The sequence below is a fragment of the Bos grunniens genome, chromosome 4 (assembly GCF_055505025.1).
Source record: "Bos grunniens cultivar Pamir isolate PY7600 chromosome 4, Bosgru_T2T1.0, whole genome shotgun sequence".
In the NCBI taxonomy this organism is placed as follows: domain Eukaryota; kingdom Metazoa; phylum Chordata; class Mammalia; order Artiodactyla; family Bovidae; genus Bos; species Bos grunniens.
In genome coordinates, this window is record NC_141168.1 from 87,356,016 (window position 1) to 87,381,341 (window position 25,326).

Consider the following 25,326-nt stretch of genomic DNA (forward strand, 5'->3'; position numbering starts at 1 on the left):
TATAATGCATTATAATTTATTATAGTACATATCCATTTGGTTTTTTAAAATTGTTAAGTGCTTAAGTATCTCCCCCATTGGAACATAGCTGCCACATATACAGGCACCACTCTGACTTGAAGACCTTACAATACCTAGTATTATGCCTTGTAAGCAGAAGGCACTTAATGCATGATGGCCAGACTGAATAATTGGTAGAGACGGTATGACACAAATCCTCAGCTCAAATCCAAAGTATAAGGGGCCTAGGAGTCGGCCTACGGCCTGGCAGGGGAATGGGGCATTTTAGCCCTGGGCCCAGGCCCTGAGTCTAGTTCGGATCTGTTATAAATACCGTCTGACTGAAAATCCTGACAAGAGGCCCTACACCAAACAGTGCTCTCTCACTCACTGGACTTGGTCCTGGCTCTGTCAGTCCCAAGCCAGCAATCCCCATCAACACGGCTTGTTTTTAAGCAGCAGGGGGTCATTATACTTATGAGCCAGGGTTTAAACCCTGCCCCATCTCCCCAGGTATATCTGAGGCATTCTTCTGAAGTATCACCGTATTAGTGCTTTTAAAATGTAAAGTTACAAAGTCACAAAGTTACAAAGTGTGTCATTGTTAAAGACCCTTTGAACTGATCTGCTTTGAGTGACATGTGTAGGACCCCTCTCCCCCTTCCCCTGAGAAACATTCACATCCACGTGCTGTCAGGGCCTGGGAGGTGCCCAGTGTGGGAGACCTAAGTCACTATCGGCTAGTAACAGTGCAGCTGGAACGAGTCTATCAGCCAAGCCCCTGCACAGAAACCAAGCAGCAGCAAGTGGGCCGCGGGGCTGACTTTTGATCTGTGGAAACAAAGGGTTCAGAGGGCACCTCTTGGCAGGAATAAACACGAGCATCACGGGTCTCCCGGGGAGAGAAGGAAAGAAGGAGAGGAGAGGGATGTGGGGGCACGGAATATTGCTTCCATCTCCTCCGCCTGCAGCTGCTGAGGCGGAGGGTGGAGGGGAGCCCGCCTGGGAGACGCCATCTGGCGCGCGGGGACCCTGGTCCCGAGCCCATCCCCAGCAGAGCACCCCGGGCTCGCTCTGCGGCCCCAACAGCAATCCCGGCGCCTGCCCACAGGGCACAGTGCACACCCCCCGGGCGCCATCCCCGGCAGACCTACCTGCCTCAGCATCGACCTGAAAACCAGGTACCGCAGCCGCCTGGTGAGGATCTCGCCCGCTTTGCCGAACGTGAAGCCCTGTGGGGAGGGACACGCCACAGGGAGAAGGCTGGTCAGAGGCCCGGCCGCCGGCGACACCGCGGGAAAGGGACGTGGGGTCAGCGCCGGGGCAGGACACCAAAGTCGGAAGCCCGGTTTCAAGGCTTGGCGGCCCTGCTCCTCAAACAGCGAGGACCGCGAGCGTGGCACACCACCAGCAGAGCTGGGAGGATCTGGTTCTGACATCGACACTGCCGCGCCCCAACCAGCCGGCGGGCCCATTGCGGATCTACAGGAAAGTGGTTCCTCTGTCTCCCTTCCCACTCCCGCTTCTCTCTCTCAGGAACCAGGGCCTGCCACTGAGGAAGCTGGGGAGTTGTTCCCAAGGCAAGGGGAATTCGACTCTAACCCAGGGGTTTATATTATGAATCATCCCAAGCAGGAAAATTTTTGAGAGTGAATTGCAGGGGGTGAGGGGCGGGCACTGGTCACAATTACACCAGACCTGAGGTGCAACCTGGAAAAACAGGAATCTGCAGCCGCTCCAGCCATAAAAGATGCAGAGAACAAAGATATCAAATGCTTTGTTTCCAAGTCAAAAGAAAAGCCAAAGTCTAGGAGAGAAATAGGTTGGAAAGGAAGGCTTACTGGAGACAGAGTTTTCTGCACTGATCTCCCCCCTTTCCCAAGGATATGACCTATGCCTGGGAGGAGAGAAGAGCGTAAGATGTGATTGTATGGCCATGCTGGGCCACATCTGGGGAGGAAGGAGGACAGACCCTTGTCCTGGGAGCTTGGGGATATACAGGGCCAGACTGAGGCACTGCGCCACTTTCTCTCTGGAGCTCTGGGAAGGGGAATTTCACAGATGGAGCCTGCCACACAATGGCCCAGGGAGAGCAGAATGGAAATGGCTGGATGGTGCTTTGGAAGATGGGAAGCCCTAAGAAGAGCCCAGAGTCTCCTGCAGCATCTGAGACACGATGGAAGGCAACCGTAGCTCCTCCACACTCCCAGGGGGCAGGCTGGACATCATCGAGAGAGAGACAGAGAGAGAGAGAGAGAGAGAGAGAGAGAAGAAACTCGGGCAAAGAGCCCAAGTGGAGAGACGAACTCTTCCTCATGGTCCTGATCAAGGGGGACAGCCAGGCTGGACCGTGTAACTGCAGGCCACCAGCCCCTCCGGTCACCAGTGTGAAGCGGGGGGCAGGGGAGGTGCACAGACCAGCGCCCCCCACCCAGTGCTGCAATACTGCGTACCCTCTCTGCTAGTACACACCACCAGGGACAAGGGGGAGAGAAAGAGACCCTGGATTAACTGAGTTGAAGCCTGCCGTTACCAAAATGATTAACTTTACTAGGAAATGACCAGATGAAGGTTTCTGCTTTAAACTGAATGCAACCTCAACTATCTTGCCCACTATGAGAATACTACTCTTGTCATTTGGTTGAGAACTAGCCAGAGAAGGCAATGGCACCCCACTCCAGTACTCTTGCCTGGAAAATCCCATGGACAGAGGAGCCTGGTGGGCTGCAGTTCATGGGGTCGAGAAGAGTCGGACACGACTGAGCGACTTCACTTTCACTTTTCATTTTCATGTATTGGAGAAGGAAATGGCAACCCACTCCAGTGTTCTTGCCTGGAGAATCCCAGGGACGGGGGGGCCTGGTGGGCTGCCGTCTATGGGGTCGCACAGAGTCGGACACGACTGAAGTGACTTAGCAGTAGCAGCCATTGTAAGTATGTCAGGAACATTATCTCTACAAGTCCTCAGGACAAACCTATAATTACCACTTTACAGAAGAAATGGAGGTTGAGGGATGCTGGGAAGTGGCCAGAGGCTACAGTTCTAAGGTGGCAGAGCTGGAATCTGATGTGCATCTAAAGAATCTTAACCAGAATGAGCACCCAGAGCCTGGACTATCCCCCAGTGAGCTCCTCCCTTGCTTTTCTAAATGAGGGGCTAACACCATGTTCTAATCCCATTGTTGGCACAGTGCCACCTCTGCACTTCTGAGGTCCTGGAATTCAGAGCCTTTGTTCTCACCCCGGTTTGCCAGGCAAGCCAGGCTCCACTCTCCCTGGGCATCACTGTGTGACAAAGGTACCACTTTGTCTGCCTTTGCGTCACCAATTCAGATTTCCAGCTCAAAGCCTATCCTGCTCCCAACTCCTTAACCAACTGCACCCTCAGCAACCTCTACATTCTCCCAACTTCTCTGGCGTTAATACTTAGTATGACAATCTGTATACAAGTTAGAGTGTCACATTTATTCTCGTTTGATCAGATTCCCCAAAGAGACTTGAAGGACTCAGTAACAAAACAGTCCAGGATTTGGGATCTCCTATCATGTCCAGAAAAGTGTCCTGTCTATTCAAAATATATAAACATGCTCACACCATGCAAAATAGAGTTCTATCTTTAAAAATTACATGTGACTAACCACTCATTCTGGAGAAGGAAATGGCAACCCACTTCAGTATTCTTGCCTAGAGAATCCCATGGACAGAGGAGCCTGGAGGGCTGCTGTCCATAGGGTCGCACAGAGTCAGACATAACTGAAGTGACTTAGCATGCAGGCATGCATTGGAGAAGGAAATGGCAACCCACTCCAGTATTCTTGCCTGGAGAATCCCAGGGACAGAGGAGCCTGATGGGCTGCCATCTATGGGGTCACACAGAGTCAGACACGACTGAAGCAACTTAGCAGCAGCTGCAACCACTCATTCATTTAATAAGTGATTATGTTTATAATCATCTCACACACAAGTAGGACCTTACCTCTTTTCATCATCAAGAGTCAGCTGCCATTCTCCCCATTCTAACAGATGAGGGAACCGAGGCTTACACAGTTTCAGTTATTTACTTGCCCAAGGACACAGAATTAGGAACTGGTGCAACTCATACCTGACCCTACACCTAACACCAAAGCCCATACTGCCTTACGATGCGGAGCATCTAGAGTGCTTAAACTCCTGGCAGTTTCATTTCAGCCAAATGATCTGCAATCTGTAAAAGCATACTTTGAATATGCTTACTACAGTTTTTGTTTGAAGACTGACATTCTTCCATCATTAGAAAGGTTCCTTCTTCTTCAGGAAAAGAATGACAAACTCTTCAGATACTTTTAAAATCAGCATGGCTGGCTTGTGGGGCTCTGAGGTTTGTTCTTGCTTTTAGAGCACTGGAAGCTACTTGAGTGTCAGAACTGGATGGCAGTGCTTATATATCCAAACGTGTCCACAGCTCCCCTAGCTTCCATTTCTAAGACCCCTGCTTTCACTTCCAATCATCGTGTTAGATCAAACACTCCCTTCCCTCTGACTTCATGAACATTTCCAGTCAGGGGAGAAGGTGGGGAGAAGGAAGGAAGCAAGGGTTCCTTCCCTTGGGGTGTAAGAGGAAGCCACAGGAAGAAAACATCTTTGATTTAAGTCAAGGAAACTGACTGCTAAGAGCCCAGTGACTAGAGGAACGACTCTACTAAACAGCAAATCACACAGGTGTTTAATAAATCCCGCCAGTTGGGTAATGATACATTTCTCCAAATGGAAAAAGAAAATGAAAATGTGGACACTTACCTGAAGGAAAAATGTAATAAAAGAAATAATTCCAAGGATTAGAAACAACAGTGAAAACAAGTTACTGTTCTGTCGTTTGGTTTCATCATCCACATCTCTGGTGAAGATCTGGCAAAGAAAATATTTAAGGGTTTCAGTACCACTGACGAAATCATTCACAGTCTGACCCATTTTATATCTAGTTATAGTACTTGGGGTCAAGAGGGCCTTAGCATGTGGAGCTCAGGCAGGCTTCCCGAAGGCCAGACTTCAGTGGGGCGGTATCGTGCCTTCCCTAGGGGCCAAGGCCTGTCACTCATTCATTGATCCATCCAACTCTTCCTCCGCTCATACTCCTTCTTGAAGTAATGGGTGCTTCAAGTCAGCACCAAACCCACTACCACAGAACTGGGGACAAATACTGTCTTATTCCTCTGATGGAAACTACACTGTATGGCAGTCTGTTGTTTCACACGGCGACATTTCCAACTGTCCCAAGGTGTCTGGAGACACATTTGCTGATGTGGTTTTGGAGAGCCCAGCAGGTGAGCTCATATATTCAGCCCAGGTCTCTCTGAAGAAAGGAGGCTTCTTCAGCCAGCCTTCTTTGTAGGGTGGCCTGTTAGACAGACAGTGGGGAACTACAGCCAGCTCACCCGGAACCACACTGGGAGACCTTGGTTAAAAGAGCTAAACAGGATGCCTTGGGCTCAAAAAGCATGCAGAGAACAACCACTTCACAGGGAAAGAAAACCATCTTCCTTCACACTGCACCAAAATCTGACTTGTGAGATTGTAACTTTATGGTTGAAAATGACACCATGAAAAGCAGGGCGACCAGTATCTGTCAGCCTGAGTCTTTTCAAGCCATCCCATTTGTTTTCCTCTTAATACGTGGGACGGACATCCCACAGAGGCCAAGTGCTCAGCCCCATCACGTCCTGACAAGTACACGAGTCAGAGACTGGCTCTTCCTTGAGCTGGTGAGATGAATACACGAGGAACCCTGTACACCAGTCACAGAACTGTTGCTGAGGCTGACTCAGAGTCCAGCGATGGCAGGTAGGGGACAGTTACCTGGTCAGTTTCATGGACTGATTTACAGGACCTCATTCCCAGGGCCCTGGGATAGAAACCAACTGCCACGACAAAGTAAGTTTTGAAAAATCAGTTTTCCTATCACAAATAAAACTTCTACATCTTCAAGCTATTATATGAAGGTACAATGCACGTTTTTGTGGCTTTTATATAAATTTACAAATACAAACAGTTCATTCTTTAGTCAGGACTCACAGGTAAGTCCCCAAAATGAACATAAACACTTACTCCTATAATCCTGGAAAATATGACTGAGAATGCTGGTTGCAGAGCTCCATTTATAATGGCGCAAAATACACCAACCACAAAATAAGGCCATTCAGTTATATTCAGCTTCAGAATCCTCCAAAAGGAAACTGGAGGTACACTTTCATCCTGGAAAACACAAAATATTACAACAAACCTGTTAGGAAAATAACTGATCTTAATGGATTGAACTGATATACAGTTCTTCTCTATGAAACAATTTGTAAACAAATAGATCTTATTCCTACTTCCGTATCAACTGACGGCTATGTAAATCTTTTTTAAAGAGTACAGACAGATTCTGTTACATTGTGCCTTCATTTTTAAAGAAATACATGATGATTCCATAAATATTTAAGTCTGACCGTACATCTGGATCCAAGGTAAGAGAAACCCAAGTAAGATGGCAGGTGTTGCAACAGGGCATCAGAGAGCAAACACACTGAAACCATAATCAAAGAAAACTAGTCACTCTAATCACACTAGGACCACAGCCTTGTCTAACTCAATGAAACTAAGCCATGCCCGTGGGGCCACCCAAGATGGGCGGGTCACGGTGGAGAGGTCTGACAGACTGTGCTCTATTTCTGCTTTACTGACTATGCCAAAGCCTTTGACTGTGTGGATCACAATAAACTGTGGAAAATTCTGAAAGAGATGGGAATACCAGACCACCTGACCTGCCTCTTGAGAAACCTGTATGCAGGTCAGGAAGTAACAGTTAGAACTGGACATGGAACAACAGACTGGTTCCAAATAGGAAAAGGAGTACGTCAAGGCTGTATATTGTCACCCTGCTTATTTAACCTATATGCAGAGTACATCATGAGAAACGCTGGGCTGGAAGAAGCACAAGCTGGAATCAAGATTGCCGGGATAAATATCAATAACCTCAGATATACAGATGACACCACCCTTATGGCAGAAAGTGAAGAGCAACTAAAAAGCCTCTTGACAAAAGTGAAAGAGAGAGTGAAAAAGTTGGCTTAAAGCTCAACATTCAGAAAACTAAGATCATGGCATCTGGTCCCATCACTTCATGGGAAGTAGATGGGGAAACAGTGGAAACAGTGTTCAGACTTTATTTTTTTGGGCTCCAAAATCACTGCAGATAGTGACTGCAGCCATGAAATTAAAAGATGCTTACTCCTTGGAAGGAAAGTTATGACCAACCTAGAAAGCATATTCAAAAGCAGAGATGTTATTTTGCCAACAAAGGTTTGTCTAGTCAAGGCTATGGTTTTTCCTGTGGTCATATATGGATGTGAGAGTTGGACTGTGAAGAAGGCTGACTGCTGAAGAATTGATGCTTTTGAACTGTGGTGTTGGAGAAGACTCTTGAGAGTCCCTTGGACTGCAAGGAGATCTAACCAGTCCATTCTGATGGAGATCAGCCCTGGGATGTCTTTGGAAGGCATGATGCTACAGCTGAAACTCCAGTACTTTGGCCACCTCATGTGAAGAGTTGACTCATTGGAAAAGACTCTGAGGCTGGGAGGGATAGGGGGCAGGAGGAGAAGGGGACGACAGAGGATGAGATGGCTGGATGGCATCACTGACTCGATGGACGTGAGTCTGAGTGAACTCCGGGAGTTGGTGATAGACAGGGAGGCCTGGCGTGCTGCGATTCATGGGGTCGCAAAGAGTCAGACACGACTGAGCAACTGAACTGAACATGACAAACGTATTTGTAAGGATGAAAGAACAAAAATGTTTGTATTTGAAAACTCACTATTATCTCTTTACATTATAAACTCTAATTCTAAAGTTCTTATCCTATAAATTATCATTCATAAATTCCACCTTAGAGTTAACACGTTGAGATTTGGGTCTGTGGACCAAGCTAAGGGATAGGACAGGGAATTCTAGATAACCCTTTCTTGCTCCCACGCCTATCCCAGCCTTAGCCCACTCTTAAAGACATCAGTCTGCAGCCTCCTTTGTACCAAAGTTTCTTCTGAACTGAGCTTTCTGTCCCGGCTTTGGGATCCACGGATACTCCTGCGAGTTGATTTTCTTCTGATTAGACTGGATCTTGAATCTTGGGAGGACGTGTACAAGTCATCAATTTTACTTAGGGATTCACCAGGGGTATTTTCTAATTCAAGTTCATTTCCTTTTGTCTAAAATAAACAAGAAATATGCATAAGTTGGTTAGGCGGAGTTAACCAATGAAATCTAATTGCTCAACAGCAGATATCAAGGAAAATGGTAATTTAAGTCCCTTTGGGAAAGGATGAAGTAGAACTGCCATTTTTTTGGTGTGATTATATTTGAAAATTGAAACCATTAAATAAGGATCCCCATAAACTATGCTGAAACAATCTGGCATCCATTCCGAGTATCTTATCTAGTCACCTCCTGTGTGTGAGTGATTTTGGCTCAATCAGATTTGCTTTGAACCAGTGACATCACACAAATAACGGTGCAAGTCATACTGTGAGACACAATGTTTTCAGTAGACATGTCAAAAAAAAGTGATAGGTAAAGTTAGTTTTAATTATATATTTTATCTAACCTTTAATGTATCTAAGATATTAGATTAACATGTAATCAGTGTAAAAACTTTTTGAGATAGCTTGCATTTTTCTTTGGACTAAGTCTTTGGACTCTGGTATGCATTTTCAACTTACAAACACTTCGATTCAGATTACCCACCACTAACGTGCTCAACAGCCACGTGTGGCTAGCAGCTGCTAGAGTGGATACTGCTGCGGCAGCTGGTTAGCCACTCAGTCGGGTCCTACTCTTTTTGCAATCCCATAGAACGTAACCTGCCAGGCTCCTCTGGCTGTGCAATTTTCCCAGCAAGAATACTGGAGTGGGTTGCCATTTCCTTCACCAGGGGATCTTCCTGACCTAGGGATTGAACCCACGTCTCTTGTGTGGCAGGCAGATTCTTTACCACGAGCCACCTGTGAAGCCCCTACTAGAGTGGATAGCTCACTTTTAAGCCTTTTTAACTTTACCTTTCTCTATCCTTCTTCATTTCTCTCCTTTCAAGGGGGAAAAAAAAATCTAAAACCTGGTGTGATCCTCACTCCCTCTGCTTCCCACCCAAAAATTTTTTCCCTCTTCTCAAGATAATCAATAGTAACATTTATTTATAGCACCAAATACAGAAAAATCAGCTCATGCCTGAGATACTTGAGGAAACTGCTAGACTATACCTGCATTGTGACAAGTTTGAAGTAAATGCCTCTCTTCCCCATGAGCTCATTGTGATTGCCTTCCTCCACAATGACTCCATCATCAAGACCAGCGATGACATCAGCATTACGAACCGTGGACAGACGATGTGCTATCACAATGGTGGTCCGGCCTTCTCTGGCCTAAAGGGAAAAAAATCTCATTTTTGAATACATGAATGATTATATGAAAAAAATTCAGTAATTCAATGTATATTTACTGACCACCAATGCCCTGAACATTGCAAAACTGTGTAAGCTATATGAGGCAGTCTCTGGCTTCAGTAAATGTATTGTTAATGGTTTAAAATGATGTTTTAATAAGTATAAACACAAATATGATAGTCTCATATTAATACTATGTAAGCCTCTAAGATTCTACTCCATCTCTACTAGCCTAAGTTTACGTAATAATCAAGGTACAACACTCGAGAGCCCAGGAATCAGTCGATCGGAGCAGATACAGGCCTGCTGCGATCCGTGCCAGCCAGCACCAAGTCCCCCAGGAGGTCACCCTGTGCTCTCTCAGACATCCGGATGACCAAGACAAACAACAGATGTGAGGCAGCAAAGGCCAGACTTCAGGGTTACACTGATGTGAACTCAAATCTTAGTTCTGCTCTATATGCATTCCAGGATCTTACACAAGTCTTTAAACCTGTGTGAGGTTCAACTTATTCACATATCCAATGGGGATATTAATAGTACAAGGCTACTTTCTGGAGTGGTTGTGCTATACAATAATGCACAGGTAGCACTGTGATGTACACAGTAAGTGCTTAATAAATGATGCTTATTTCTAGGGAGAAGCATTATGGAAAAAACTAAGGAGTAAACGTCTTAAACACCCAATCTCATTTTTATTTTCATATGGAACAAAGCCAGATAACCAGCACTTGTCTGAGATTTTTTTAACCTTTGTAACTTTCCCAATGCTTATAATTTTTCTTATTCATATTTCTCTTCGGGAACTAGCAATAAAATTCTCAGAATAAGCTAGCAAAAAGAGGTATAACGATCAGTTTGAAAAAGAGAAGCGAGAAAAAGTCCTGGAAGAAAAAGAAATGCACATCAGAAAAATTAGGTGGAAACAACTAGAAAGCAGAGAAGACGATCAAGTCTTTGGATGTTTTCAAAGGATGAGATGTGGAATGCCCCTTCTAAATGTGCATGAAGAGGAAAAGGTATTTTTAAATGCAACCTTTCTAAATTCATTTTATTAATAATTTAATACATAGTAACACGGTAGAATAGAAAGAAAACACAGATAAGCAAAGAGAAGAGGAAAAAGCAGACTCAGTCGCATCTCCATCTATTCTGGTCCACAAAATTGTTCGGGATTTTTTTTCTTTTTCTTGTCTCAACAATCTGTTACGCACTCTGACAGGATGTTTAGAGAAACAGAGTTGTTTTGTTATTAGAAGAGCGGGATAGTTGGAGCATAAATGAGTTTATCTTTCAGTTCTGCCAGGAGCACTTCAACTCACAGCACTTATGGGTTAAAAGGTTTCCGCGCTCCGTGTCCTCACAGAGCGAGCCTACTTATCATCAGACACCGGAGACCAAGCACACGGTAACGGGCGTGGCCACACACTCACGTCTAGCCAATGAATGAGTCACACGGACTCAGGTACTGCAGGAAGGTCGAACTCTGTTGACGGTCAAGGACATTTCATTTCATTCCCAGCGTCATCAACTCTCTGGCACTCTCCTCAAGATAAGAGGTCTCTCATTTCCCATTGTCTTTGATAGGCATCTGACCTCTTAAGAACTAGATGTAAACCTTCCTCGTGTTGACAACAGTAAAAACTCATAAAACCTAAGTATCAGGGTGATCTCTAAGGCTAAGTTTTTAAGAGCACAATGAAGACCAACTTTCATCTGAGTCTATATTTCTCATTGTTTAACTTAAAAAAATGTACAAGTATCTTTCAATGAAAGTTTATTCACCTCTACCTAAAAATATACCAGACAGATAGAAGTTATACAGATCCAGAGAGGCCTGATGGTTTTAATAGCTTAAAGAATTACTTTAGGAGAGATTTCTTTAAAAATAATCTTATGAAGAATTAACAATGGAATGTTCTTATGCTTACTAACCAGCTAGGATTGAACTGAGGTTCACCCACCTTATCCAGGGCCGCCTGAACCACTGCTTCACTCTCCGTGTCCAGAGCTGAGGTGGCCTCGTCCAGCAGGAGGATCTTGGGGTTGCGAACCAGGGCCCGGGCGATGGCGATTCTCTGCTTCTGTCCACCGCTTAGCTGGGCTCCTCTCTCTCCAACCAGGGTGTCAAATTTCTACAACACCAAAAACACAGGAGGATTAAACAACAGAATAAGCTATCTCAGCTCAGATTTTTAAGATGGGACGTAATCCTATAAACAACCCAAACCTCACAAGCAGTATGGTCCAGTTGCGTGTGTGTGTGTGTGTGGTCGCTTCAGTCGTGTCGAACTCTACAACTCTGTATGGACTGAAGCCCACCAGGCTCCTCTGTCCATGGAATTCACCAGGCAAGAATACTGGAGTGGGTTGCCACGCCCTCCTGCAGGGATCTTCCCAACCAGGGAGCATCTCTCATATCTCCTGCGTTAGGAGGTGAGTTCTTCACCACTGGCACCACCTGGGAGGCCTCAAACTTAGCAATCACCACCCGAATTAAAAAAACACATCAGGTCTTCCCTCACGGGCCAGTGGTTAAGAATCTCCTTGCAATGCAGGGGACACCTGTGTGAACCCTGGTCCAGAAAGATCCCACATGCCACGGAGCAACTAATCCATGTGCCACAACTACTGAGCCTGTGCTCCAGAGCCCCGGAGCCACAACCACTGGCACCTGGCTGCCTAGAGCCCGAGCTCTGCAACCAGAGAAGCCACCACAGTGAGCAGCCCTCGCCCGCAACTAGAGAAACCCGGCTGGCAGCAATGAAGACCCAGAGTAGTCAAAAAATAAGTAAATATTTTTAAAAGTGTGTCTACTACTAGTTGATGCTACTAGAGCTGTAAAATCTGGAGTCATCTTGATCTGCCACCTTGGGAAGTTCCCCCAGTTTTTATTCCTTTCCTGACTTCCGATGCGTCAGGCCAGCATGCCATGACCCTCCAGCACAACGAAGATGGAGAAGGACTTACATTAGGCAGTTTCATGATAAAGTCATAGGCATTGGCTTCCTTCACAGCTTTCTGAATCTCATCCATGGTGACATCTTCACGGCCATAGCGAATGTTCTCAGCTATCGTGGTGGCAAACAGCACGGGCTCCTGACTCACCACCCCGATAATCTCCCGCAGATACCTTACGTTGATGGTCCTGATATCCTGTCCGTCGATACTGACCTAAAATAAAAAGGAGCTGTGATATCCACATAGCGCAGATTTGTGATGTGCAATCTGCTAAGGTAAGTCAGTGCTGCAGCATCTGGCTGAACAAGAGTCATCTCACCATGCCCTCCGTAGGGTCATACAGCCTCTGCATCAGCTGGACGGTGGTGCTCTTCCCACAGCCGCTGTTCCCAACCAGGGCCACCGTCTGCCCACTCCCTACCTTCAAGTTGAGGCCCTTCAAGATCTATGAGAACGAACGAGAAATAAACTTAAACCACAGATTTCAGGACTACATACATTGTTGAACTGTTGAGTAATCATTTCATTGTACCTTAACTTCGTTTCGAGATGGATAATGGAAGTGAACATTTCTGAATTCCAGATTTCCTTTAATATTGTCGGGTTTGTGCCCAGTGTTTGAATAGCTGTCGATGCTTGGTTTCTAAACAGAACAAAATGTCAGAAGGTTACAGCAACTACTAGGTTACAATAAATACTTTCAATTACATTTGTGGAGAGCTGAATAAAAGTGATAAAGAAATAGACTGTTTTAGACAGATAGATAAATGGCCAGCCCAGACTTACGTGATCAATGATCTTGAAGACTTCATAAGCTGCTCCTCTTGCGTTTGCAAATGCCTCAATGTTTGGAGATGCCTGTCCAATACTAAAAGCTCCAATTAATACAGAAAAGAAGACCTGAGGAATGTGAAGTAAAAGCATTGAGTTACTTAGTATTTAGCATGCTTTTTTCATACTTTTAACATCGTTAAATTTTTACATGGCAAGATAACATATGAATACTGACTATTAAAACTATTATTTTTAAAATTGAAGTACTTTTCAGTTGAGAATGCTGAATTAGTCTTACTGGATCCGTGAAATAATAAATTCCATATGACTGGAATATTTTCATATGTCTTCAAAGACCAAGAATTTTTTGAGAGCATCAGTAGGGTATAGTGGAGATAAACCCTATTACGAGACTCAGAAACCTGAGGTCTGAACCCTGGATTAAGCACTAAATGGTTGTATGTCTTCAGGTGATTCTTCGACAGTCTGAACTTCAATTTCTTTATTTGCAAAAAAAAGACAAGATTCTGTTTTCCCTACCAAGCAATCTTAGTGTTGTATCAAGTGGAACAGTACATAGGAAAATATTTTGTAAATATTTTGCCCAAATCAGTTTCTTATCATACATTTGACGCTGTTTCTCTACAGGTGTTAAAGAGGACTAAAGTCACTGTTCACTTCTTTGTAAATCACACAGTAGTTATATTATCCAACAACTTACAGAGAAGAAATTTTGCTAAGAGTTTCTATATTCACTTTCTCGATTAGTCCTTACAACAACACTAAAAGTTATGGCGTCTTACTCCCGTCATTTCCATTTTGCAGAAGATGTAACAGAGTCTTCAAAAGTCTAGGTGGCTGAACCAAATCATACAGTCAGTAAGTGGCACAGCCAGAATTTGAATCAGACCAGCCTGATATCAAATCCCAGGCTCTCACTTGCTCTTATTGGCCATTATTTAATAATTCTTCTAAAATATATTCTCCAACAGTCAAACCAACACCACTAAATTTCATTGACATTTTAAAGGTGATTCATCTCTTACTATGATATCACTTACCGTGAGCACTTGTCCAATGGAATATTCTCTTGAGAGGACCAAGGAGGTCCCGTACCAGAATGCCAGGGCGTAGGACGCATAGATCAACAGAAAAGCAGCACCCACAGAGATGTTGGCCGTGACAGCTTTCTTTATTCCAATTCTCTTGGCTTCTTCCAAATTTTTGTTGTACCTGGGAGAAGTAACAAATTATCACACATGCTTGTAACATCTTACAAAATGGGTCAGTACAGCATGATGGTTGTTGAGTACTCAAGACGCACCAAGGCCTCTGATGGGCGCTTCGCATGTATTTTCTCCCTTTTTCCCACAGGTTGACCCTATGATGTTAGTACTATTTTAATCTCTTTGTGCAGAAAAGGAAACTGAGGCCTTACGGAAATTAAGTAATTGGAGGCATGTTCTAAAAGCACCTTCTCTGGCCTTAGCAATAGTGAAATAAAAGAAGTAATACTTAGCAGACTACAGCACTTGCACTGTTTCATAGAAGACAAAACACAAGCTATGAAAACACTTGTGTTTTCCCTTTAAAATCTGCATGCATTTTAAATGTATCAATAAAATGAAGATGTAATGCTAGAAAGTACTCAATACAGACGTGTGTGGGGATGTGGACCCAGAGACTGTCGTACAGAGTGAAGTCAGTCAGAAGAAAACAAGTATCATATATTAACATAGACATGGAATCGAGAAAAGTAGTGCAGACGATCTTATTTGCAAAACAGAAATAAAGACACAGACGTAGAGAACATACAGACACCAAGGTGGGGAAGAGATGGGGTGGGATGAATTCGGAGGTTTGGACTGACACATATACAACTACTGATACTTGCATAAAACAGATAACTAATGAGCACAGGGAACTCTACTCAGTGCTCTGCGGTGACCTAAACGGGAAATAAATTCAAAAAAGAGGGGATACAGGGGTGTGTGTGTGTGTGTGTATACATATATATATCTGATTCTCTTTGCCGTATGACAGACACTAGCACAACATTATAAAGTAACTATACTCCAATAAAAATTAATTTTGAAAAAAGAAAGTACTCAATACAAGTAAGTCCTTGAAACCTCTGCACATCAAGGATGAAGGCAGTTTGCTCCCTGCCCTGCCTCCTTCTGGGCCTGCTGGAAGGACCAAATGAGAAAAACACATGTGTAGGAGCAATCTGAGTGCTCTGAACTGCCATCTAAGACTTTTTACATGTGAATAAACCGTGTCCTGTGCTAAGTCCTGTCCGACTCTTTGCAATGCTAAGGACTGTAGCTCTCCAAGCTCCTCTGTCCATGGGATTTCCCAAGCAAGAATACTGGAGTGGGCTGCCATGCCCTCCCCTCCAGAGGGGATCTTCCTGACCCAGGGATCGAACTCAGGTCCCTGTACTGCAGGCGGATTCTTTACCATATGAGTAAAGAATTAATCATTCTTTACTCATATGGTAAAGCAAATACAGGGGATTACACAAAAATGGGCTAAACCAAGGAAGCAAACAAAAACCAAAGCAATGTTGGAGCCCATTGAGACACATTTCCCTCTCTCATTCTAATGATTTAACATAATTTGAGCACTTTTTAAACCCTGGGGAAGTGGTTAATTTCTGATATTCAAATTAAAGAAGATAGGTGCATAGCAGACTGTTCCGCTTAAGAAGACAGATACGGAGATAAGTGAATGGGGATCAGATTCAAAGAAAAAGAAGGATCTTTGCAGATACAGAACGATGGTAAAACAATCAGACAGAACAGACTGTAACTGAGCCCTAAATCTGTCCTTATTCTCTTAAAACAACTCCCTACAGGACATCAGAACATTGCCTTGCAAACAGAGAAGCTCATAATTGCGGAAATGAAAGAGTTTATTTCTAATAGGATGTATATTTTGAGTTCTTTGATCCATAAACACATGATGTTATAAACATTATACACTATTATATTAATTTTTTGGAGGATTTGTTCCATTTGAGAATGTACAAGCAGAGGTCAAGCCCTGCTCAGATATGAACACGTATTCTTTCATGACCTCATGACATTTAAAAACTACCTCACCAATAACCAGTTACCAAAGCATGGCATGGCCCAATGAAATTTACATGATTACTTCCTAAAGAGTAAATTTAAATGGAACTTTATAGTGATAAAATGGTAATACATTATGAAAGTTTCTCCCTCCAAAAAATGTAAATCTCCAACTAGCCAGTTATAACCCTTGAACAGAAAATTATTTTTGAGAAATGTGCTTCAATGGTTGAATATACATGTCTCCCACTTTATGAGCTGATGTGATACGAAGGTACCACTGGGCATAAACTATACACGATTACACTTAAGGAACTTTAACGCTTATGACTCACACTTTGTTTTGCCTTTATTTCAGTTCTTGCTTACCGAGACTAACGTAGAAATCACTGTGACATGCTGTGTCCCAAGCAGCCAGAGGAAACTTTTGCACAGGAAGAAGCAACAAGGAAGAAAATCACTTAGATGCCAGAAAAGATAAATGAAAAAAAAGAAGTGGGTAAGGAAGGAGGAGAACCAAACACTACTCCTTTTGCAAAGGCTTTCTCATTAGCTTGTCAACAAAAATGTCACATGTACAAAATTAGATATTAAAATCATCCATTAAAAACTGTAGTATCAAAATGGTAAAGTAGGATTTCCTAAAAGGGGTCAAAGTTACATAACAAAACAGTAACAATTAGAAAAAACTATTCTTCTTAAGTAATATGAACTCATTTATCAATGATGCAAATAGCGACCTTTGAGAGCAAGGAAAAATTTCTGCTGTGTGTGCATGTGTGTGTTAGTCACTCAGCTGTGTCCGACTCCTTGCAACCCCATGGACTCTAACCCGCCAGGCTCCTCTGTCCATGGGATTCTCCAGGAAAGAATACTGGTGTGGACAGCTACTCCCTTCTCCAAGGGATCTTTCCAACCTACGGATCAAACCCAGGTCTCCTGCATTCCAAGCAAATTCTTTACCATCTGGGCCACCAGGGAAGCCCCACTGTATACTACTGAATTAAATTCCCCAATTCTGAGAGAATTTGAGAGATCTTACTGTACCTGCTAATTTGAAGAGAAAATCAGAGTAAGACCCTAATTACCTGTCTATGTGGAAGCAGCAAAGGGAAGGGTAAGAACTAGAAGGAAAACTGAAGAATTATATTTGGTCTAAGAATAGCTTTAATAATTCTATTATTGCTATTGTTCAGTCACTAAGTCGTGTCTAACTCTTCTGCCATTCCATGGACTGTAGCCCACCAGGCTCCTCTGTCCATTGGATTCTCCAGGCAAGAATACCGGAATGGGCTGCCATTTCCTTCTCCAGGGGATCTTCCTGACCAATGGATCAAACCTGCGTCTCTCACATTTCATGAATTGGCAGGCGGATTCTTTACCACTGAGTCACCTGGGAAACCCCTTAATAATTCTACTTCCAAATTAAATCCCAAATCCAGGGATTTATCATCCTTCTCCTGGAACACTTCAACAGTTTTCTGAGCAGTTCAAATTTTTGACAGCTCTCATCCATTCACCTCTCCGCCCTCCTGCGCCCACGCAGCTGCTGCTCCTTGGACATGGGGTTGCTCTTCTCGGCCACCACCCCTGACCTCGGGCGTGGCGAAACTCCTCTTGGTCACCGCCCCTGACCTCCGGAGAGGGTTAGCTCAGGAGAGTTACTCCATGTTCAAGGTCAGGACAGGAGGCCCTGAGGAGATACCCCTCGTCCAAGGTAAGGAGCAGCGGCTGTGCTTTGCTGGAGCAGCCGTGAAGAGATACCCCATGTCCAAAGTAAGAGAAACACAAGTAAGACAGTAGGTGTTGCGAGAGGGTTTCAGAGGGCAGACACACTGAAACCATACTCACAGAAAACTAGTCAATCTGATCACACGGACCACAGCCTTGTCTAATTCAATGAAACTAAGCCATGCCGGGTGGGGCCACCCAAGACGGGCGGGTCACGGTGGAGAGGTCTGACAGAATGTGGTCCACTGGAGAAGGGAATGGCAAACCACTTCAGTAATCTTGCCTTGAGAACCCCACGAAAGTATGAAAAGGCAAAATGATATGCTACAGAAAGAGGAGCTCCCCTGGTTGGTAGGTGTCCAATATGCTACTGGAGATCAGTGGACAAATGACTCCAGAAAGAATGAAGGGAGAGAGCCAAAGCAAAAACAATACCCAGTTGTGGATGTGACTGGTGACAGAAGCAAGGTCCAATGCTGTAAAGAGCAATATTGCATAGGAACCTGGAATGTTAGGTCCATGAATCAAGGCAAATTGGAAGTGGTGAAACAGGAGATGGCAAGACTGAACATCGACATTCTATGAATCAGTGAACTAAAATGGACTGGAATGGGTGAATTTCACTCAGACGACCATTATATCTACTACTGTAGGCAGGAATCCCTTAGAAGAAATGGAGTAGCCATCATGGTCAACAAGAGTCCGAAATGCAGTACTTGGAGGCAATCTCAAAAATGACAGAATGAACTCTGTTTGTTTCCAAGGCAAACCATTCAATATCACAGTAATCCAAGCCTATGCCTCAACCAGTAACGCTGAAGAAGCTGAACGGTTCTATGAAGACCTACAAGATCTTTTAGAACTAACACCCCAAAAAAAGATGTCCTTTTCATTACAGGGGACTGGAATGCAAAAGGAGGAAGTCAAGAAACACCTGGGGTAACAGGCAAATTTGGCCTTGGAATATGGAATGAAGCAGGGCAAAGGCTATTTGCTAAGAGAATGCACTGGTCATAGCAAACACCCTCTTCCAAAAACACAAAAGACGACTCTACACGTGAACATCACCAGATGGTTGACACTGAAATCAGATTGATTATATTCTTTGCAGCCAAAGATGAAGAAGCTCTATACAGTCAGCAAAAACAAGATGGGGAGCTAACTGTGGCTCAGATCATGAACTCCTTATTGCCAAATTCAGACTTAAATAGAAGAAAGTAGGGAAAACCACTAGACCATTGAGGTATTACCTAAATCAAATCCCTTATGATTATACAGTGGAAGTGAGAAAAAGATTTAAGGGACTAGATCTGACAGAGTGCCTGATGAAATATGGACAGAGGTTCGTGACATTGTACAGGAGACAGGGGATCAAGACCATCCCCATGGAAAAGAAATGCAAAAAAGCAAAATGGCTGTCTGGGGAGGCCTTACAAATAGCTGTGAAAAGAAGAGAAGTGAAAAGCAAAGGAGAAAAGGAAAGATATAAGCATCTGAATGCAGAGCTCCAAAGAACAGCAAGGAAAGATAAGAAAGCCTTCCTCAGCAATCAATGCAAAGAAATAGAGGAAAACAACAGAATGGGAAAGACTACAGATCTCTTCAAGAAAATCAGAGATACCAAGGGAATATTTCATGCAAAGATGAGCTCGATAAAGGACAGAAATGGTGGGGACCTAAGAGAAGCAGAAGATATTAAGAAGAAATGGCAAGAATACACAGAAGAACTGTACAAAAAAGATCTTCACGACCAAGATAATCACGATGGTGTGATCACTCACCTAGAGCCAGACATCTTGGAATGTGAAGTCAAGTGGGCCTTAGAAAGCATCACTATGAACAAAGCCAGTGGAGGTGTCAGAATTCCAGTTGAGCTATTTCAAATCCTGAAAGATGATGCTGTGAAAGTGCTGCACTCCATATACCAGCAAATGTGGAAAACTCTGCAGTGGCCACAGGACTGGAAAAGGTCAGTTTTCATTCCAATCCAAAGAAAGGCAATGCCAAAGAATGCTCAAACTACTGCACAATTGCACTCATCTTACACACTATTAAAGTAATGCTTAAAATTCTCCAAGCCAGGCTTCAGCAGTACGTGAACCATAAACTTCCAGATGTTCAAGCTGGTTTTAGAAAAGGCAGAGGAACAAGAGATCAAATTGCCAACATCAGCTGGATCATCAAAAAAGCAAGAAAAGTTCAGAAAAACATCTATTTCTGCTTTATTGACTATGCCAAAGCCTTTGACTGTGTGGATCACAATAAACTGTGGAACATTCTGAGATGGGAATACCAGACCACCTGACCTGCCTCTTGAGAAACCTATATGCAGGTCAGGAAGCAACAGTTAAAACTGGACAAGGAACAACAGACTGGTTCCAAATAGGAAAAGGAGTACGTCAAGGCTGTATATTGTCATCCTGCTTATTTAACTTTTATGCAGAGGACATCATGAGAAACGTGGGGCTGGAAGAAGCACAAGCTGGAATCAAGATTGCCAGGAGAAGTATCAAGAACCTCAGATATACAGATGACACCACCCTTATGGCAGAAAGTGAAGAGGAACTAAAAAGCCTCTTGCTAAAAGTGAAAGAGAGTGAAAGTGTTGGCTTAACGCTCAACATTCCGAAAAATAAAAACATGGCATCCAGTCCTACCACTTCATGGGAAAGAGATGGGGAAATAGTGGAAACAGTGTCAGACTTTATTTTTCTGGGCTCCAAAATCACTGCAGATGGTGATTGCAGCCGTGAAATTAAAAGACACTTACTCCTTGGAAGGAAAGTTATGTCCAAGCTAGATAGCATATTCAAAAGCAGAGACATTACTTTGCCAACAAAGGTCCGTCTAGTCAAGGCTATGGTTTTTCCAGTGGTCATGTATGGATGCGAGAGTTGGACTGTAAAGAAAGCTGAGTGCTGAAGTATTGATGCTTTTGAACTGTGGTGTTGGAGAAGACTCTTGAGAGTCCCTTGGACTGCAAGGAGATCCAACCAGTCCATCCTAAAGGAGATCAGTCCTGGGTGTTCATTGGAGGGACTGATGTTGAAGCTGAAACTCCAGTACTTTGGCCACCTCATGCGAAGAGTTGACTCATTGGAAAAGACCCTGATGCTGGGAGGGATTGGGGGCAGGAGGAGAAGGGGACGGCAGAGGATGAGATGGCTGGATGGCATCACCAACTCGATGGACGTGAGTCTGAGTGAACTCCGGGAGTTGGTGATGGACAGGGAGGCCTGGCGTGCTGCATTTCATGGGGTTGCAAAGAGTTGGACACAACGGAGTGACTGAACTGAACTGATCCACTCACCAGACCAATTATAGACAGAAAAACGATTTTAAAACATAAACTAGACATCATTCCTTTGTTTAAATCCCTCAACTGCTTCCCTGTGCCCTTGGAGTTAAATCCTGACTCCTTACCAGGACATGTAAATCCCCATGTTCTGGCCCCCACTCACCCTCAATAGCCCCTCTTCACTTCAATCTCCTCTGACTCAACCGAGCTCCAGTCACACAAGCCTTAGGATATTTTCTAGAATATACCAAAGTCTCTGCCATCTCGGGAAACCTGGAAGACTCTTGTGTCCCTACCCGACTACAGCAGGCTTTTTCTTTTCCCTCAAGTACCAGCCTCCAGGAAACCTCAAATATCCAACACGCGTACCTTCCGTGACCACCATGGTTAAAGTAAACTTGTCCTGCTCACCCTCATCAGCACATTCTTTGATTCCTTCAAAACACATTTAAACAATTCATGATTTAATTCATGTCTCTGATGATTTTTTTCTTCCTTCCTGCTCTCCTCCCTCCCTTCCTTCTCTTTTCTTCCACCTTATTATTTTGACCAGGGATCATATGAGGGCAAAAAAGGCAAAGATAAAGCAGCATATCAAGATGTCCAAGACATACAGACTTCCTACAACTCACTGCCTGAGGAACTGTGCTAATTCTTTTACAAGGTTCACATCAACAGGGAAGGTAAGTGTAGTGTTCTAAATACAAACTGATGAAGCATTAGGAATTATCTGAAAACTTAAACAGAGGAATATGATTATGACCTGAAACTTCCTTTTCTTAGGTTTTTAACTGTTCAAAACACTTTTACATTTACTTTTTGAATAATCATTACAAGAATAGTTAATAAAAACAGCTTTTCAAGGAAATTCTGATACGAATACCAAACAACATCACCTAATGCATAAGAAAATTAAAATTGAATAAAATTCAGAAAAGTATTTCTGTCATATTTTGGAGGGTTTAACATAATTATATTCATATTTGAGAAAACATTTCTAAATTTTAATTTTGTTTAACAGATAATTGATTTTTAAGCTTCTTGATGTTAAAAAAAAAAAAAACAACACCAGTGAGGGCTTTGGGTTTTTCAAAATTTATTATAATTTTTGAAGACCTGGTTACTTATTTGTATCAACTTAAAAAAAAAACACTGCTTAATTGAATCAGTTTAATACCAGAATTAAAACTCTATAAGAATGTCAGCATTTAATATATGAATAATGCTAGAATGTATAAAGAAATCAGCCTGAGCACTGATTTTAACAAAGATATTTTTCTTGCTATTTTTTATTCAAAGATGGGAGAAGGAAATGGCAACCCACTCCAGTATTCTTGCCTGGAAAATTCCATGGACAGAGGAGCCTGGCAGGCTATAGTCCACGGGGTCACAAAGAGTCTGACATGACTAGGCGACTTTCACTCACTGACAACACACAAGTGAAAACCCAGAGCATAGCACAGTGCTTTGCATGTGGTAGATGCTGAACAAATTTGCCAAATGAACTGAACGTTCTGGAAATGGCCAAGCTGGAGAGAACCTTAGGCCATCAGGTTGTAGTCTTGAGTCTACTCCTGATATTCACGAAAAAGTAATTTCCAATAATTTCCAATTTTCTAGGGGACCTTTCAAAGACAGAGTCCAGTAAATAACATCTTCTGAAGAAATAATTCTACACATAAAACGAATCTTTGAATCTAACTGTGTAAGCCCATTTGCTTGTTAAAAAGTTGATCACTATCTTCTATAAAAAAACAAAACAAAAAAATCTGTATCTAATTACTTCAGTTCAGTTGCTCAGTCGTGTCCGACTCTTTGTGACTCCATGAACTGCGGCACGCCAGGCCTCCCTGTCAATTACAACTCCTGGAGTCTACCCAAACCCATGTCCATTGAGTCAGTGATGCCATCCAACCATCTCATCCTCTGTCGTCCCCTTCTCCTCCTGCCCCCTATCCTTCCCAGCATCAGGGTCTTTTCCAATGAGTCAGCTCTTCGCATCAGGTGGCCAAAGTATTGGAGTTTCAGCTTCAACATCAGTCCCTCCAATGAACACCCAGGACTGATCTCCTTTAGGATGGACTGGTTGGATCTCCTTGCAGTCCAAGGGACTCTCAAGAGTCTTCTCCAACACCACAGTTCAAAACCATCAATTCTTCGGTGCTCAGCTTTCTTTGTAGTCTAACTCTCACATCTATACATGACTACTGGAAAAATCTAATTTCATGGCTGCAATCACCATCTAATTACTTAGATCTAATTACCTCAATCACTGCATTAAAAAAAATACTTTCAATTCCTTTCAACTTTCAGTGAACTAAAATAAGATTTATCTAAGTTTTGAATATTGGACTTGACACCTTTCCCTCCTTACACCCAGGTTATACATCATTATAGTTTTTCATTGCTAATAATATCTTCTAAAATTATCATGTTCTTCAAATTTTGGATGCCATTAATCTAAGAAGTATTATAATCGTGTTATTCTATGCAACATTAATAAAGGAGTTTAACAGAACTCTCCATATACAGCAGGGACCCAAAAGGCTACAGCCTGAATATAATAAGCATGTGCACCATGGAAAGTGACAGCAGGAGAGCCTGCTTGTCTCAACCTTGACAACAGATGAAGGGTCGGGGGGAAAACATGTGCCCTGGGAACCGGAACCATAAAAGGCAATGCTTATACAGCATTCACCCTTCAGATGAAGGGTGAGGGGAAAACATGTCCCCTGGGAACTGGAACCATAAAAGGCAATGCTTATCCAGGTCTGAAAAATATGAATTCACTAGTGCGGTTCAAAAACTCCTAGACAAAGAATATAATGTACACGGGCTCAGGTTAATAGTGCCCCCAGTGAGTGGCAGAAGCAAACACAAATCCTTCTTGCAAGAACTCAGCTTCTCAATCCAGACCCACAGCAATTGTAAGATGGCTCTGATTGTAGGATTTGTCTCAATTTCAGAGTTGATGAATTGCAAGAGAAAAATGTGCATCCTAGAATTGACGGAACACTACATGTTCTCTAACTGTTCACTGCTGTTCACAGGAATGCCATTTTTACCCCTGAACTGTCAGCAGGTACCCAGAGGCCTTCCCGTACATTGTTGGTCTGCAGACCTTATTACACTGTTACTAGAGTTGCTGTGTAGACAATCACATATTCTATACAGAATGACAGTTTTGCTTTTTGTTTACCAACCTAATAACTTTTCTTTTTTATTATTCTTACTCTTATTTTTTCCTTAATTTTATTATCTTCTACCAATACAACTCTAAATAGAAATGGTGCTAGCAGACTTGTTTCATTATTTTAAAGGAATGCTATTATTTTACCATTTAATAAAATTTCCTGTAGGTATCTGGTACATACTCTTTATTAAATTAAGAAAGTTTTTGTCATGAATCATCTGTAATCTCATCCATCAAAACAAAATGTCTTTCTTCCAATCAACTACTGTGGTTAATTATATTCATGGATTTTAAATCATCTTTGTACTTATGGGATCAAGCCAACAGGTTCAGAAATTTTTTTTAATCTGATGATAGTTTTCACATTGATTCATTTAGCAAATACTATCTAGACTTTCTGCATCTATGTTTTAGATGAAACTGTCTTATAATTTTCCTCTCTCATATATCTGCTATCTTGTTATGATGTCAAGGTTATACTAGCCTCATAAAATGAACTCACTCTATATATATGTTTTTTTTGTTCTCTTGAACAATCTGTGTAAGATGGGGTTATCTTTCTTGAAGTTTTGGTAAAATCTGTCTGGAAAATTATCTGGACCTGGTGGGTTTTTGCGTATTTATATATGTATGTATATGAAAGGCAAAAGACGGAGATTTTAAGCTGGATTCAATTTCTTTAATGATTATGGTTCTACTCAAGTTAGTGTCTTAAGTGAGAATTTTAACCTATATTTTTCTGGGACATCATCTATCTCATCAGGGATTTTTAATTACTGGTATAAAACTGTAATTCTTAAAATAAATTTTAAAAAATCTATAGCAACGTTTTTCCTTGTT

The 25,326-nt window shown here is 42.8% G+C and overlaps 1 protein-coding gene across 2 annotated transcripts in view; it reads right to left on the bottom strand.

Moving 5' to 3' along the window:
• The window catches only part of LOC147374474 (ATP-dependent translocase ABCB1), a 101,567-nt gene that overhangs the window by 31,863 nt on the left and 44,378 nt on the right, over nucleotides 1–25,326 (bottom strand). For both annotated transcript variants that reach the window (XM_086397278.1, XM_086397277.1), the window contains 11 exons: nucleotides 14,249–14,420; nucleotides 13,200–13,313; nucleotides 12,946–13,056; nucleotides 12,733–12,858; nucleotides 12,423–12,626; nucleotides 11,417–11,587; nucleotides 9,270–9,431; nucleotides 8,046–8,222; nucleotides 6,082–6,228; nucleotides 4,777–4,884; nucleotides 1,155–1,232 (listed from right to left, as the gene is read on the bottom strand). In XM_086397278.1, the coding sequence (XP_086253404.1) occupies nucleotides 1,155–1,232; nucleotides 4,777–4,884; nucleotides 6,082–6,228; nucleotides 8,046–8,222; nucleotides 9,270–9,431; nucleotides 11,417–11,587; nucleotides 12,423–12,626; nucleotides 12,733–12,765 (1,080 nt within the window). In that variant the 5' untranslated portion in view covers nucleotides 12,766–12,858; nucleotides 12,946–13,056; nucleotides 13,200–13,313; nucleotides 14,249–14,420. The remainder of the gene's footprint in view (nucleotides 1–1,154; nucleotides 1,233–4,776; nucleotides 4,885–6,081; nucleotides 6,229–8,045; nucleotides 8,223–9,269; nucleotides 9,432–11,416; nucleotides 11,588–12,422; nucleotides 12,627–12,732; nucleotides 12,859–12,945; nucleotides 13,057–13,199; nucleotides 13,314–14,248; nucleotides 14,421–25,326) is intronic.